Source organism: Colius striatus, chromosome 1, assembly GCF_028858725.1.
Source record: "Colius striatus isolate bColStr4 chromosome 1, bColStr4.1.hap1, whole genome shotgun sequence".
Taxonomy (NCBI): domain Eukaryota; kingdom Metazoa; phylum Chordata; class Aves; order Coliiformes; family Coliidae; genus Colius; species Colius striatus.
The window spans coordinates 104,154,705-104,171,991 of record NC_084759.1 but is presented as its reverse complement, the minus strand read 5'-3'; the positions used below and the strand labels follow the sequence as shown (position 1 = coordinate 104,171,991).

The window sequence follows — 17,287 nt, the reverse complement described above, 5'->3', positions numbered from 1 at the left end:
ACTCAAGTTTTCCTCTATTTAACAATTGGTCTGAGTGTCACAGTCTATCATAGACTCAGATGACCTTCACATGTATTATTACCCTTTCTCTGTTCCTCAAAGTGTTAGACAGCCATATATTGGACCTCAATCTAATTAAAATGATCTTAACTACCTTAATATATTTTCTTTGTGGAGGCAACTGCTAGAGTGAAGGATTTGGTGGTTCCCATAATGTAAAGATTGAACCTGATTTAAAATCCTTTTCTCTGTCTCTGATGGAAGGAGGGCATCGTGTTTTTAAAATGTTTTTGTTTTCTAGAAAGAAATATAAAGAATTAAAAGGCTTTGGAGAATGATTTAAGAGCAAGCTGTGACAAATAAGTTTATTTCACTATAGTGTTCTCATGTAAAGGAAAAAAAAAGAAAGATTAGATGGATGGAAGTAAGTTTCATTTCAGAAAGCAGTTGATAGGGTAGATATTTCATTAACTGCAACATGATCTGGACACAGTAGAGCTCTGCCAAAAAGAAGATGTGGAGGAAGACAGAATATTAGGATCACACTAAATTTACCTATGTTGATTGAATAAATGAAAATACAATCGCAAAAGCAGATGGAGTTATATTTTAAAACATTATTCTACTGCCTTTTTTGTTTTTTAGGCATGTAGCTATTTTTCATTTGAGAAATATGCTCTTCTGTGGACATTGCAAACTTCTGCACTCTTCATGAGTACCCAAGATGGGATTATCTTGCACAGTAAAGGCAAATAAAATTGAAAAATTTCTATCAGTCCTTAGTGTTTTTCTCCTTTTATATATGTATCTGCAATGTGTTAATTTCAGTTTTTACTGAACATTAGGTATGGACTTTAGAGACCAAATGAGACTCTTTTTCACACCAGTATCATTATCCTATTACAATGTATCAATATCTGTGGATAACAAATATTGAAAAGCCAAACTGGCTTTTTGCAAACTTCCACAAGTACTCTGCAAGTAAGAAATACAAAGAGCAGAAGAAAAAACAAGAAGGCCAAAATGCACAGTGCCAATTTCTCTGTCTTGATCTCTGAATGTATACCTGATTTTTAGTAGATTTTCCATGTGGCTAGGAAAGTTTCTGGGACTAATTTCCAAGACAAAATGGGACAAGACTCTGCTAAGACCTTCTGCATAGTCAGAGCTCAGAAAAGTAAAATGGGGCTCAAAATCTTCATTAACAGATCTTTGGATTTTTTCCTCTAAAATCCTGTCATCATAGTATACTCTTTCAGACTGAAAATGTCATCAAACACAAATACTTCCTCAAGCATCTGACAAAAATACCTCTTCATCCCACAGGACCTTATTAGCTCAAAAAAGGTTCAGGTACCAAAGCTAAAATCAAAGATGAATCCAAAATAATCTTTAATATGTCTGAATTGACTTATCTTTTAAGACATTTTTGTACTCTTCTTAGTTATGCTTTATCTTCTTTTAAGGTTTTCCTAAATATATCTTTTTCCACTGCTTGGTGCCAGCTTCTTGAAGTTGATATATTAAGGCTTTCATTGATTTCACTGAGCTTCAGGATCAATATACAGGATATACCTTTGTACATTCTCTTCAAACATACCATTTAAGTCCAAAAGAACAAAAAGGAGCCTGAAATAGTTAAAACAACTTGAAAACTTATCTGAGAACAGTGCAGTAGTATAACATGATAAAAGGTTGACCTAAACAGTAATTCTTGCTTTATTTAATTTCTGGCTCCATATTATGTATTTACAAACCAAGCTTTCTTGCAAATTGGAACAAACTGTTTCTGTTTTGCATCTTGTTTTAATTTTGTTCTGCCACAGGCTACGTGCCCAAACACAAGCAAAGCAGTCTAATTTATATCACTTACACTTCTGAATTTGGCCTTTAGAATAGTGTGTCCATAATATAAAGTACCATGCTGCCTCTTTTACTGAACGTTAGGATTGATGGATTAGATAGTAACTTCCTTTAAAGGCCAACTTAGACTCTAAGCAGACTCTGTCTTCTCGCCTTACTCCAAGATTACACCTCATAAAGGCAAAAAGTAGTAATAGTGCTTGAAAGAGCAGATTAACAAAATGTAATGCACCATTGTAACTATTCAAAACACATGAATAATTTTGGTAAGCTCTGCTTATATAATCAGTTTGCTTTCTGATGTTTTACTGTGAAAGTTTGGCAATATTCTGCTAGTAGACAACTCATGACTTGGAAACAAAAGGAATGCAATCTGCACTAAAAATAGACTGTTAGCAGTGCTCAAACGTTTGAAATTAGTTTTCTCATGCAGACAGGGTTGAAAAAAAAAATTACTTGTTTTGTGAAAGTTCCACATACATTATCGACAACTATCCCTCAGTGAAGTTTAGCAAAGAGCAGCCAAGTGGATACAATTTGCACATGGGAAAAATTCATTTTGTCCTCCTACTTCTTGTCAAGGTTCTTATTGCCTATTTTATTTTATAACTCAGAAAAGGTGTAATCTTTTAGACTAGGCTTCCATGAAGTCCCCCTCAGGCCACCAGCTACCTCCATAGTGTTTCAGATTTTCCAGAGGCAATGCCTCAAGCTAAATTTACTGTACAGGGAGTAAGAGATCTGTCATGAGTCACATGCAGAAATTAATGCCAGGCATTACAGAAAAACTTGCAAAGCCAAAAGCAACAAGTGTCTGATTCCTGGAAAGGTTTGAGAGCTAACACAAAACGCTTCCTTTTCCCACACAGTAGCATGTCCCTTCACGATATGGAAAGGGTTTCAGTGGTTGTTATTTGGAAAAAGAAGAGAAACATTGGTAATCAGCTAATTAATACACATTCCTCTCCAGAATCAGCACTAGCTGTAGGCTTGCCAAACACTTTATTAAATTCTCTATGTCTCTTAGCTAAGATCTCTCCATTTTCATTATAAAGCCCATTTTCAAATATGTTCAAACCAGTTAAATTTGGGCGCACGAATAATATATAACTATTATGATGGTTTTAGCAAACTTTTCTCAACATTTGCACTATTCTCATGTTCCTGAAACCTGGAAGCCATATTAGAGGAAGGCTGTGGACTTAACAAATGACCATGGTTTTGCCTATGTCCAGTAAAGTCAATCTGAACACTTACAGCTAACCTGATGTTTCCCAGAGTGACTGGATTTATTGGATTTATTTTGTATGCTTAGACTGATTGGACTATCCAGAAGATACATTGCTTCCTGGAAACATCATGGATAATGCTCTCCAGTGCACTGTGCATGCACCCACCCACATTTGAGCTGCTGCCTGGAGTCCATGAATGGAATACAACTGTTCTGCTGGTGGAAGGCAATGCCAAGCCATGTCCATCTGTACGGAGCAGACCAGGACTAGCCTGGACAGGTCTATACAGTGTGCTCAATACACTAACACAGAGCTTCAGCGCCAGGTGGAAGTCAGGAAATGGACACAGGGTAGTCAAAATTGGCTTGTAAAACAGCAAATCATAACCCGAGTGCCCGTTTCCTGCATGCTATTCTTGTACAGTAAAAAAGAAGAAAGGAAGGGAATCATAGAATGGCAGGGGCTGGAAGGGATCTTTAGAGATCATCTAGTCCAACCTCCCTGCAGAAGCAGGTTCACCTAGATCAGGTCACATAGGAACATGTCCAGGCGGGTCTTGAAGACCTCCAAAGAAGGAGACTCCACAATCCCTCTAGGCAGACTGTTCCACTGCTCCCTCACTCTCACAGTAGATTTTTCTTATATTTAAGAGGAACTTTTTTTGTTCCAGCTTCATCCCATTACTCCTTATCCTGTTGCTAGCTACTATAGAAAAAAGGGATGTCCCAGCCTCCTGACACCCACCATTTAGATATTTGTAAATGTTAATAAGACCTCCCCTCAGTCTCCTCTTCTCCAAACTAAACAGCCCCAGTTCCCAGAGCCTTTCCTCGTATGAAAGATGTTCCAGTCCCCTGAAACGATACCTCAATAGAAGGGTAATTTTAAAAAGGAAGATGCCCAGATAGGAAAGGGATTTTAATTATAATTTTCTTCAGGTAGTCTAAGACAATTATGAAGAATTAAAATACCTTATTTCATTTATTGCTCATTTTGTGGAGCATTCACAAAATAGGCTTAGATTATATTTTACAAGTTGATTGCTATGTTTAAATCCTGTAACGAAATTCAGAATATTGTAATTGGCTATGTATTATTTCACATACCAAGACACACCTAATACTTTGTGTAGCTCTGCGGGACATGAAATTACATGCATATTTCAATTTCTATTCCCACAGTTCAATGCTTTTTAACAAATTATTTTCTTAAGGATTTCTTAAGTCTTTGTAGTTTAGGACTGCAATCTGCATCCTATCCATAGGGAGTATTAACAGAGATTGTCAGTACTTAAACTGATGAAGAAGATATGTCATGTCTCTTTTACATCTGTATAAAGGCACAACTTCAACACATTGGCTGCAAAGGACATAATGACTTTATGAGAGATCCTTTCTGTGTTTTTTTGCAAGGTATACTAGTTCTGTCTTTAAAAGGTATATGCTTCCAATGAATCCATAACAAACTAAGCAGAATGAAAGCCTATACAGTCTTGTAATGCTGGAAAACTGTAAATCCTCAGTCACTTACTGATTTTGTCAAGAAGAAACTTTTCTGTGCCTTTTGTGAATCCCATAATAGGGTATTTTTTAAGTGGATAGTCAAATGTTGAATTACATATACTTGCAAAAACAGATGACTATGTGTGGCTGGGTTTTCCAGTGTACCATGTTAAGCAGGAAGTGAATAAATTAGGAGAATCTGCTTCAGAAAGGACCTTAGGACTTCTATGAAAACTCTCACTGGGATTACAAGCAGTCTGGTTTGAAATTTTGGTATTTTATCAAGAATATCGAAGAGATCTAGCAGGAGGGAGCATTACCACTATTTCTCTTTCTTTTTTGAATGCATGTATGTGTTTTCTTTAGCAGTGAGGGTTTTTTTCCTTATTGATTTTTTTTCCTTTGCCCATGACCTCTTGTCTCTTTCCTACAAACCCATAGTTAATGGTAAATAGAAATGCCATCACTGCAGGATTTACCACAGCAGCATTATGCAATGTTGCTTCTTATCCAGTTGTTGGCAGGATGGATCCAGCTCTAGGTTCAATATTACTCTATTCCTGCTCTAGACCCAAACCACAGGGCAACAACTTCTCTCCTTGCCCATCAGGTCTGGAAGCCTTCACATAGGAAAACTTATTTATTTTTTACTCATTCAGCAGCACCAATAATGTAAACGATGCCCTGGCTTACAAGATGACAAGATGTTTCATGCCATTTTAAAAACAAATAACAAAAGTATCTGTATAAATTCAACAAGTTGATCTTGGAATTTTCTCCAATGACATTTTACTGATCAGTTGAGCTACTTTGTGCTTCCACAATCCCACAGGAATAAGCAATAATTTAAATAGGCAAGGCTGGTCTAAATCTTTGTTAAGTGGGCATTGTCAAGTATATGAAAAGTGGTTTAATTATATTTAGTAATTTTGTGAGGGTGAGCACTACATCCTGCACAATCATCTCTGGGTGTGTGCATATCACTAAGGACCTCCAATTAAATAGGAACTATGTACTTAGAAGGAAATGTTTCATTCATAAGTATAAATTGCAGCCTTTGATACCTAGTCTTCTTCAGAAACTGTGAAATGCAGCTAAGCATTAACATTGTGTTTTGTTAAAGTTGATGGTATTTGTGATGAAAAGCAAACAAAAGCTTTAGTTGCTTTACCAAACACAGTCAGCTCAGCTGGATCACTGTCTCGCTCCCCCACCATGTTTGTTCCAACACAAATGTACATGCCAGCATCACTTTTTCTTGTATTGGAGATCATCAGCTTTCCACCACGAATCTGTCTCAAAACAAGGAATATATTTTTAACTTCAGGTAAACAAAAAAATCCAAACAAACAAAAAAACAAAACAGAAAAAAAGCTACCTTCTCAGGCAGCAAGTTCTGTAAAAGTTTTGTTTGTAAGCAAATGTATAGCTTTAAAATTATAATCTTAAACACTAAAATATCTTTAAGCTGTTCTAGAGCACTTTTTATTCTACCAATGTTAACAGCATTTCTGTTTTTTCTTTCATTCTCATTAGATGCTTTCAGTTTTAAACATGACATTTCTTAGTGCCTCTTAGGCAATGCAGGATGCCTGTATTTTTTTTTTTTACTCATGATATGTAAAGCACTCTTGATATCTTCCCTCAAGAAAAAGGTAATTTTATTTACTTTTAGTTCATTTTATTTTACTGGTGTCTGAACAGTTTCCCTATTCATTGATTAAGACAGTTTTTCTCTTTTCCTTCATGCAAACAGATTGAATCTAGTCAAACCAGAGAATTCGCCTGACTTCCATAAGACTCAACATTTTCTTGGCTACAAAGGGTGCTTATAAAGTGAAAGAGCAGGGTTGTTGGAAAAAAAGGAAGTAACAAATGTACAGGTTAGGAAGTCCCAGTGTCAAAAGTTAGACAATGGGGCACTTCAGAATACAGTCAAATAAACTTGAGAGTCAGGGAATGAAAACCACCACTATTCTTTCCTCTAGTCTTCAGTAGACCCTAGCAGAGACCGTTTGGCCCACAAATAGCAATCACTTGGATTATTTAGCTTGAAATACTTCCTTAGGCACCCAAAACAACAAATAAGCTTCCTGATAGTACCTTCATATCGAATAAGGTCAGTATTTAATGGTTACATATCATTACATAAAACTATTGAAGAGATATTAATAGTAAAAAGCTAAACATTTAAAAGTTAGGAATGGAGTATGTCCCCATATCCTTAATTTATCCCATTTTCTTGCACATACCATAATATAATTTCTAATCACTTGATAATCAGGTATTTCTGCTGGATCCTTTTTCATTCAGTACATAGAATGAATTGTCACAGAATTCAGCCAATGTTATTCATTTACTCATTCTTTTGGGTATAACTTCAGCCTTCTTTTAGAATACACATCCCAATTACTACACTATATACAACATTACCAATATTTTCCTAAGCTGTTGGGTTTTTTCCACAGAGTATTTGTGGACCTCATAAATATGACTGATTTTATCTTTAAAACACCTCACTGATATAAGGTCTGATATTCTCACTCCATTGAACTGAGGTCTCATTTTGGTGAGCAGAGATCTACAAAAGGCAAAGCCAAATTGGCAAAGAGATCCACTCAGTTCCACCTCTAATACAGCACCTTACATGATCAAATTCATAGTTTTAATAGACCTTCATTATACTGGTTATACAGATCAAAACTCAAGAAGTTCAAGTTGGATAGTCAAACCAGAAGGAGGAAATAACTATGCTCCCTTATTTGGAAAACCTCAGAAATGCAAATTGGCAAGAGTAATGATGAGTCTCTATGGGAAAGGCTACAAAAACTTTAAAGTTCTGCTGCACCCAGCTGCAGAACTTCAGCACAGCTCTTGTGCCTACAGACAAGCACTTAAGTTATACTCACACTTATCCGCTCTTCCCTGTCATCAATACGGACTTTATCTTTCTTCCAGTAGATGGTAGGTTCAGGGTGTCCACGAGGTGGCTGGCACTCCAATATGGCAGGCTCTCCAGCTGCCACCACAACATCTGTAGGGTTTTGGCGGAAGTCATCCCGTAGCACTAATTCAATAAATAAGGGAAAAAAGGGAAAATAGTTACTAGAAGTGATGACATTGTAAGTTGGGGGAAAAAATACATGCAAATACTTATAATGTTAAACAAACAAAAATACCTCAACTTTGTGTCTTAGATGTACTATAAAAGATCTCACAAAAGAAGTTCATGAGGTGTGGCCTTCTGTTCAATAGAGGCAGGTTTCATATATAGGGGTTTTTTCCTTCACTTTTTCTCCAGATAAGAATACTGCTCTGCATTTAAATTAGAAGGATCTGTAGCACCCATTGTTCTTTATAAACCTTGACAGAGCCACTTCCTAGTCTTGCAAAAGTAGTATTGAAGGTCTGATGCTGAGTTTTCCTCATAACAGAAAATAATATGCTCAATATCTGGCTTGCCTGCATCTTCAACACAACTGATACGGAATTGCAGAGCTATATCCTGACTGAAGGTATTGTTATTGTTGTTATTATTATCACCAAATACATGTTGAAGTGATCATCAGTTCTGAAATGTGTCAGAGAAGCCAAAGCTGCTGGTAGTGTGCTTTATTTCTTCTTTATTTTTTCAGTTGGAATATTTCAATAACTTTAACCAATGCTGTATTTAAAGAGTATTTAAATCACTGAGCTGTTTGAGAACTAAATTAGGCTGCACAGGCCAGCTTCTTATGTAAATCAAGCTTCTATAAAGAAAGATTAGGTCCAGTTAGCTGGATTCAGTGTGTTAAAATATCTACTTCATCACTATTCTTCCATGTGTGTCCTAGTCTCTAGGTTAATTGACATTCTTATAAACATAAAACTGAAAATAGCTCTAGATGAGCCATTGAAATAGAATTTAGGGCATTTCCCCTCTTGAATTTCAGCTACGTATGACTTTCATTACAGCTTTAAAACAGTTCTCGCCCTTAATGGAACCAGGGCCCTCTGAGAAATTAGAAAACACTGTATCCTAGTGAAGGGGCAAGTCAGGAAGAGTTCAGCAGAAATAGCTCAGTCTCATTTCATAAGCAGAGATAATTTACTGCATTCAATGTTAATAAAACGTGCCACATTTTAACATTTGGAATTGAATATTTTCCTGTTCTGTAATAAGCCACAAGAAAATATGATTAATACATACAAGAATTGGTCTCTGAATGGGCTGAGGTGAGCAAGCTGTACATATGTGACCATATGAGATAACTTTCATTGTTCCCCATTTTGGGATACAAAGGTAGATCCCAGAGGAAGAAGTCAATTAATTGGAATTTAATTCTTTTTCTAACACACAAAAAAAGAGCAACTATTTAGGTCTTGTTCTTGAAGCTAAAAGAAAAGTCACAGGACACAGCTGGCAACAAATGAAGCCCTGGCAAGAACCCATAGTCTTCTTCTTAGGTGACACACCCAGTTGATACATTTTTTCCAATGTATAGCTTAACAAAAGACTCAACCCAAAAATATTTCCGATTGATACAAATCATCCATTCATTTTTTATTCACAATAACGAAATTGACAGAAATAGAATTTCTGCTTCACGTTCAAATGGAAGAAATAATTTATGCAAAGTATAACACAGAAACAGTACACTGAAGATCATGGGCTGATAACTATTTGGCAGTATATCATTTTGCAAAGCCAAAAAAAGCTAATACCACAGCAATTTCAGGGAAAGAACCAGGAAAAAAAGACTTACAAAATCACCTGTTTTAGCAAGTACCTTCATCTGTATCTGCAATCATTACGATAATCAGAGAGAAAAAATACTTCTGGGCAATGTTATGCTTTCTTTCATGTAACTGACAAATGGATAAATATCAACTTCTTCCATTATTATCACACCAAAAAAAATCCATTGTTATTGGCTTGATTCTTTGTAAAATGACAGAACTCTGGTGCAAATCCATTAGTGGAAAATGCCCAGAAAAATCAGCAGATCCCACAATATAATGACTTTATACTCCTGACTCCTAACTCCTGGCAGCAATATTAAGGAAAGTATTTTCCTTGAGCATTTCACAATGCTATATGAAGCTGACAAATACAATTTCTTGGGGTGATACACAGCAAATTCATTCACTTTCTCTGAATCATCCCAGAAACTGTGTAAGGGTCCAATCGGCCTCAGAATATGAGGCTAAAGGGTGATTTGATTTTATCATATTCCTTTACCTAAGTCTTACTGCAAATCTGCCTTGAATGGAAGATAAAATTGATGCCATGGGGTTTACTTAATCTTGGTCTGTACCTTAGCACATATGCGAATCTTGAATAGAGATATCTCACCATTTCCATCTAAAACATTCTGTATTTTGGACAAAACCAAAAAGTATCTGGAGAAAAAAATGAAAGAGGGAAAAAATAAATCAGAGACGGAAAGACAAAGATAAGAGAAAAATGTGTGGAGTATAAACTATAAGTTTAGGGAAAGTGAAAACATAAAGCCAGGTAAAGCAAGGAAAATAGTCAGAATTAAAGCAGAGAAACACAAGGTAAAGAGCAGAGGGCATGGGCTGCCATTTCTGTGATTCAGTGCTTTTAATGCATTATAACAATGATATATACAATGCACAGATATCAATCTGATCAGTGCAGCCATCCCACTGCATCCAAACATCATCGCAAGAAAAAAGAAATAGGGAAGAGGAAACGCTCATGCAGAGACCAGAGTGTGAGTTGGTGAGCTCAGCTGTCCCACTCCAGTGGTACAGAAAGCTGCAGAACATCAACTGGAAGTCAAATTCACATTTATTAGCACAGTAAATGGAAAAGTTGCAGCACGTCTTAGTGCATTCACCGTATCCAATGACACAATCATCTGTGAAAACAGAAAAATGGTTGAGAGCTGCAGAATATTCCTCAGCCAATTATCCGCAATTGCTTGGTACTTCCAAATAACTATTAGTGTGCCTGTGCAGATCACCCTCCACACACTGGCAAGAGGTTTTTGTCCACTTGAGAAGCCAGCCTTCCTAAGGGCCTTCTTGGCAGGGCACAAATACTAGCATTTTAAAAATTCAACACAAGTGTTGCCATCAGGCTCCTCTTCCTTCTCCTGTGTTCTTATTTTGCTGTATTCCAATTTTAATGTTATGCTGCTTCCTTTGGCTTGCATGGGCATTACCCTACATTCAATAAGGGATGCCAAAAATAAAGGTTGCCAGCATCCTGTCCTGCCTGTCTATACTGGGAATGCTGTGCACCTGGTCTCCTTGGAGAGTTGGACTCCGGATGCTGTCATGACACCTCAATGGCAGCACTGGCAATACAGAGGGGAGCTGCTCCCCTCTGCCAGTCTGATGGCTGCACAAATGTCCTCATGTCTCGAGAGGCAAAGCCTCAGAGGGGCAAAAGCCTCTGCGTGGCTACACCTCGTGGTCTGGAAAGGCATCATAGGACCAGAGAGCTGGAAAGGACAGCTAGATTGTACATATAGCCTACAATGGGGCTGCAGACAAAAGTTAATTAAAGTTTGATCTCTCCCTCTATATAGCTCTAACAAGCTGATTCTGCTCAAACGAGATAGATGTCTGTGAGCTGTCACATTGCTCTCTGAGGCATGCAAAGTCCTGTATGGCCACTTACAGGTATCTGTGAGTGTAATCACAGAAAGCAGGCACATCTAGAGATGGCAATGCTAAGATAAATACTCGAAGGCCATGCATCTGCCGGAGTGAGGGAGGCAGAAAAATAAAAGACAAAAAAAAAAAAGACGTCCCCGCTACCAAGGCAACTGCTTACCAGCACCTGCCAGCTTAGGCCCAAATCCAGGCCTCAGTCAAACAGATACTCATAAACTCAGGGAATTACATGGAAATCAAATTAATTTCCTTGACCTAGGCTCCAGCAAATTGTTTAAAGCAAGTGGAGATAAAGCCACAACGTTTATGGAATAGGAAGGAAAGTGGTAGGGTTAAAATTATTCTAGGCTAGATATCCATGTCTTAATCCTGCTTTCCACTGCAACAGCTTTCAGGCCTTTAGAAAGAAAACATTTTTATAGCATTTACATTTACATGATGATTACAAATAACCATCTGTCTGCTTCCACTTTTTCAATCTGGTCCATGTCCCACGAGCCTCCAGACTGTGGTCAGAGCAGCTAAGCTGGAAGGAAGAAGTAGATGCCCATCAGGAGGCTTTGGGATAATTGCATTCTTCTCCCACCAGCACTCAACTCTCCATCTCCTCCCCCCAGCATGCATAGTGAACATCTGAGATTACCATGGATGGGAGGGAGGGAAATATTGTCTTTTTTCCCTTTTTCAATGAATGATAATGTCTTAAAACGCAGCTACATCTGTCATGCTGACTAGAGGATACAAAGAGATATCAAGTTAATATTAATGTGCTTCTGTAACTTGGGTCCTGGTAGTTTGTCTTCCTTCTCCTGTTTTGTGCTTATCTCAGGATAATATTATTCTCACATAAAGCTATTACACAGCAATATCGATGGCAAGTTGGTCACCAGCTACATGCAGGTAGGTCTTCCCTGATACAAGGCACTGCTCCACAGGCGTTTTCCTAAATCCTCATCTCTCAACCACTGCTTTGGCAATTCTCTCCTCTGATACACACTGATATGCATAATCAACATGAATTATTATGTCAAATAACTGCCCAGATGTCATACAGTGCACAGATTAAAGGATTATTATACTTTAGGTGGCGTACAGTGCAGGGGGATATTTTAGAACTTGGCTAATGTGTATGATCTACTGAAATTGTCCCTGAGCAAGCCAGCACTACCTGCTAAAACGAGGTGACAGGAAAAAACAATAGATCCTCATGAAGAATAATAATACACTTTGATTGGGCATGCTGCATCCCTACCTCTTTGTTTTAGCAACTGCCTTTGTCATATTTTGTAAGGAGAGTTTAAAAAAACAATAATCACAGCATGGACAACAGCCCTAGGCAAGACTCCCAGGGAGTTCCTGAGCTCCCTCTGTATGTGTACTGTCAGGAAAAAGAAACAAAAAAATCTATTTAAAAAAAATATTAGAATGAACCATATATTTTTTGTTCCTATTTTTTCCAATCTTTTGCCTATCTCCTGATACAGATATTGCCCAGGAGTCATGTATGCTAGCTAATTTATCATTACTCAAAATATTCAGACTTTACTTTAAAATGTAAAAATGTACTTAATTTTCAGAGATGTTTGGATATTTTCAGAGTCCAGTAGCTTCAACAATGTTCAGTTAGTAGGGTCTTTAGAAATCAAAGCAAGGAATTGGGTAGCAGGGAGATACCTGCATCAAGAAACAAAAAGAGACTCTTTTTTCTTGCAGATTCAGTACCTTTGTTTGTCTTCATCCTTAATTCTCATTCAATATTTCATGTTCTCTGAACTCAGTCATCTACTCAGTACTTACAGTTAAAAGTAACTTGCTCTTTATTCTCAGGTCTCAGTAAAGACCAAAACGTGGAAAAAGCACTCCATTCTGATACATCCTATACATACAGATATAGACATTTATAGAATTTAAACTTTATGATGAGAATTAATGTCTAAATGTGAAAGTGGAGACCCTTGCATCTAAACACAGAATCTGTTAAACAAGGTGAATACAGAATAACATTGTTAAAAATCCAATGCATGAACCTCCGCTGATAAATATGTAGAAAGATTCCAAATGGAGTCAATGTGAGATAGCTGTGATTTTTTTCTCTCCGCTAATTTTCAGTCTGAGGTGTATCCCAACCATCTGATTGCAAAAAGGTCAGGAACGAAGATAGGCTTTTTGCTTTCTTATTTACAGCACACACTACAAGAGTCAGACTTTGAAATTTTTCAACCCAATTAAGGGCACTGCCAACCTGTTTTCCCTTTTACACAATTACAAGGGTATACAAGTGATGGTTATTGCAGACATTAACTTATGATTTGTTTCTGAATTTTTAAAGGCTGCTGAATTAAGTATATTGAATACAGACTGAATACACTTAGTGAAAAATCGTATAATGTCCTTGCATTTCCTATGATTCACGGTGATCACTTAAATGCAATCTGACATCTTCATATTTTTTTTCTGAAAGATTTTATTTGACTACTAGATAGCATCAAGAGTAGAGATTTTTCTAATTTGGAACTTCATATATTTGTGTTTAGGCATCCTGATTGAAAACAAAGTTCTATCACCTGCCTTAATTGCAATGAAGTTCCAAAAGAGAAGGTTATCTCTGTTTTTAAACTCCCACCTCCTTCTACCAACAAATTCTGAATGCTGCATTTAGTTAACAGTCAGCAAATCTCATTATCCATCTGCTATAAATCTTCAAAACCATCACTGTGTTTTGACAGTCAAGAAAGGCAAAGGAAAGCAATAAGCATAACCAACTATTCTTTATAAATGCAAATATCCTGAAGGCCACATTTAAGTAATTTCAGAAATCTAAAGCTATACAAAGTAATATGTTGAAAAATTTTCTCAAGGATACAGAAGAGATTTCTTTTATTCTTATTTTTAAAGCATAATCACTCGATGAATGAACTGCACAGATTGCTGATGGTAAGAGACACATTACCAAGATTTTTATTTCACTGAAAGTAAAACTCTTTGGTTAAAAGTTCAGAGATTTTCTAGAAGAATTGTTACTGCAATTGCTGACAACTGATTTCGAAAAATGTTCACTGTCTGTTTTAAGTCTTAAGACTGAGCAAGAATCAGACACCTATTACTTTACTAGTACAGTGGTTTTATGATTCTTTGAACCCAAGTCTGATGTTAGCTCTTATGTGCTCCTCACATTTAACGGACTATGTACTCAGATAATCATGGACAGGTAATTTATTTTTTTCCCAACCAATGTGAAACTCAGATGCAGAATCAAGTATAGCTTCAAAAACCACCACATTACAATTGAAGAAGTGTACTTTCACTGACACTTGTATGTTAGTCCGTCTTCTTTGCAGCAAGAATATGAGACTACTTTCACCAAAAGCACTAGAGCACTCTTCAGATCACATCAACTATGCTTCTTTCCCACTAATGCTGTAAGAAAGCATCATGTTTTGTAAGATTCTGAGGCAATCCTCCCAAACTCCTGGTGAGCCAATAGACTGGACTGGATGCCATTCTTAGGTTCTCATAAGGAAAATTTAAAAGTATAAAATAACACTCATCCCAAACTTAATGGAATTAGAAATATATAATGAATTTTCAAAGCAATGGCATCCAAAACCCTCAAATATTACTGTCGGAGATATATGAACTAAATTTAATTGGGAGCTTTTCATCGAGTGCTTCAGAAGAGCAGTCAGAAACTGCACTGTACATATAGAGTACAGCAGATATTCCCTCAAAAGTACAGATTTAATTAGTGACTTCAGAAACTGCAGTATAACAGCATGCATGTTTACTGTTGTGAGTACAAATGTAGCGCTGCCAGGTACTTGCAGTAGTATGCTCAATCTAATGAATTCTACCTAGAGTCTGACTAAATATTGAGCTTTTTTTCATGTTTACTGACTGAAATGGGTTCTCCTGCAACCACTTTAGCTGCTTAAGTCCCCTGGGCTTCCAGTTCAGGCCCAGCCAAAACACCTAAAATGTAGATGTGCCTCAGTAAAACAAAGACATAAGAATGATGAGAATCATGAAAATGAATACAAACGAATGAACATTTCTTGTATGAGAAATATAGAGTGTTATATGCTCCATTTAACCAATATAATATAGACTGCAATCTCCAAGCTCCACTGGAGTGTGAATAGCTTCTAATAAACTTCTTGTGTACACATGCACAACACATATACAACAGCTGGGATGCTTTCACATCTTGGCAGGGGGTCACTGCCACATTACTGCTATACTTTAGCCACATTAGGCAAAGCACCAAATAAAATAGGCTGTTGCCCAACAGAGGAATTCTCTTCCCCTGACATCCGTGCCTGACCCTGGACTCTACCAAGCTTTATCCATCAATTATAGGTTAAAACTCGTCTATTCAGCTTTTTGTGGCTTTTTTTTTTTTTAATTTTGTCAGCACTTCTGTGTTTTTCCCTTCAGAAGTCAGGATTGACAATAAGATATTCGAGCAGACATAGCAAGGCATGTATTTCTTGATAAGACTGTATAACTCCACTGCTAGGGGACCATGCAGCTACACTTTATCAGATATGGAACATGAGGTACATCCACAGCTGGTACACAGAACAAGTGGGAGCAGTCTGCTGCTTCTTGAATATCTCACTTCCCATCCTGCAAACTATCTTTGTGTCAAGATGTCATTTTGAGGTGCTTGTCAGATGCCATTTAAACAGGCTTGCTCTGCAGGCCTGGCTGGCCTCATGTCTTCTGACCCATAAATGACACAGTGCCACAGCAGTGGCATTTCCTGCTGGACCTGACCCCAGTGTTCCTTCTACAATCATCAGCCTTCTGAAGAGCTCAACTGTTTTCACTTTTTTAGAATTAGTCCCAGGAAATCGAGACTGGAAACTTCTTTGCATGGCTGTCAACTGAAATACACTCAGTCATTTGAAGCTAGTGGAAAAGAGCCATGTGAAGGAAGAACTATGTATACAGGAAGTGGGACAGGAGAAGGCTATAAGTCACCAGTGTGTGTGCTTACCACTCCAGGCATATTTGGCTTTCGCTCTCCAAGAATTTACAGCAAAATCCCACCCCCAAAAACTCCTCTACTACTTGGATTCTTCCTTCATAGGAAAACAAATTCAATGATTGACCAAAAATAATAGATGACATTTTTTCTGGATTATCTTGAACAATGTAAAAAATGTATCTGTCACTTATCATCATATCATTCTACATAGTGAATTTAAGTTTCCAGAGCTCTAAAGAACTGAAGGGGCAATGTGATATGTACATTAAATGCTTTTACGACAAAGCCATATGAGTTCTGTCAACATGCTACCAACTAGGAAATAATCCACAAACTAGATAAAACAGTATTTTCTATGGTCTAAACATGGAAGCAAAGCCCCAAATTTGTGCTTTTATGCAAAACAAAGGAGAGATTAGTGTAATCTGTCAGAAAACTTTTGTAGTTTTGATCTGCTCAAACAGCATAAGGAATTACTTCTATACAATATGAACTATAACTCTCCTATTTATTTTCAAAAGAGAAAAAGAACGTAAGAGTTCACATTATCCTCATTATTATTCACTATATCATGCAAGAGGAAAGAAAAAAAAAAATAAAGAAGCAGGAGCAAAGACCAACCATAATAGCCTGAAGCAACAATTTTGAAAGGGCAGCTACGGCATCCAGAGGGAGACCAGAATCTGGGTGTCCAGCTCCACCCTCCAGTCACGCTGTGCTGTGCCTGAGATTCAAAATGACCTTCAGCTGACTGGTTACATCAGCTCCTAGACATACTATTGAAAATACAGTAGCACAATGTTTTGAATAGCACTAAAAGTGAAACAATTCTTTGAGTTTTTCTAATACCAGTTTCCCGTGCTATTTCATGTACAATAAATTTTGCATAATAGAAAAATGAACAGTAAAACAAAACCAGAAGAACAAAATAAATCCCCATATCACACATCATTCTAAACACGTTCTCCTAAATATTCCTGTGTCAGTTCAGTACAAGAGAGAAAATCAGAGTAACTAGACATCTGCTGATGGCTTTAAAATAAAACAGCAAACAGCATAACTCAAATAAT

The 17,287-nt window shown here is 37.1% G+C and overlaps 1 protein-coding gene across 3 annotated transcripts in view; it reads right to left on the bottom strand.

The window, feature by feature from the left end:
* ROBO2 (roundabout guidance receptor 2) overlaps window positions 1–17,287 on the bottom strand; it is a 462,417-nt gene that overhangs the window by 136,892 nt on the left and 308,238 nt on the right. For all 3 annotated transcript variants that reach the window (XM_062002636.1, XM_062002644.1, XM_062002650.1), the window contains exons 3-4: window positions 7,507–7,664; window positions 5,769–5,889 (exon numbers count right to left, since the gene is read on the bottom strand). In XM_062002636.1, coding sequence (XP_061858620.1) covers window positions 5,769–5,889; window positions 7,507–7,664 — 279 coding nt within the window. The remainder of the gene's footprint in view (window positions 1–5,768; window positions 5,890–7,506; window positions 7,665–17,287) is intronic.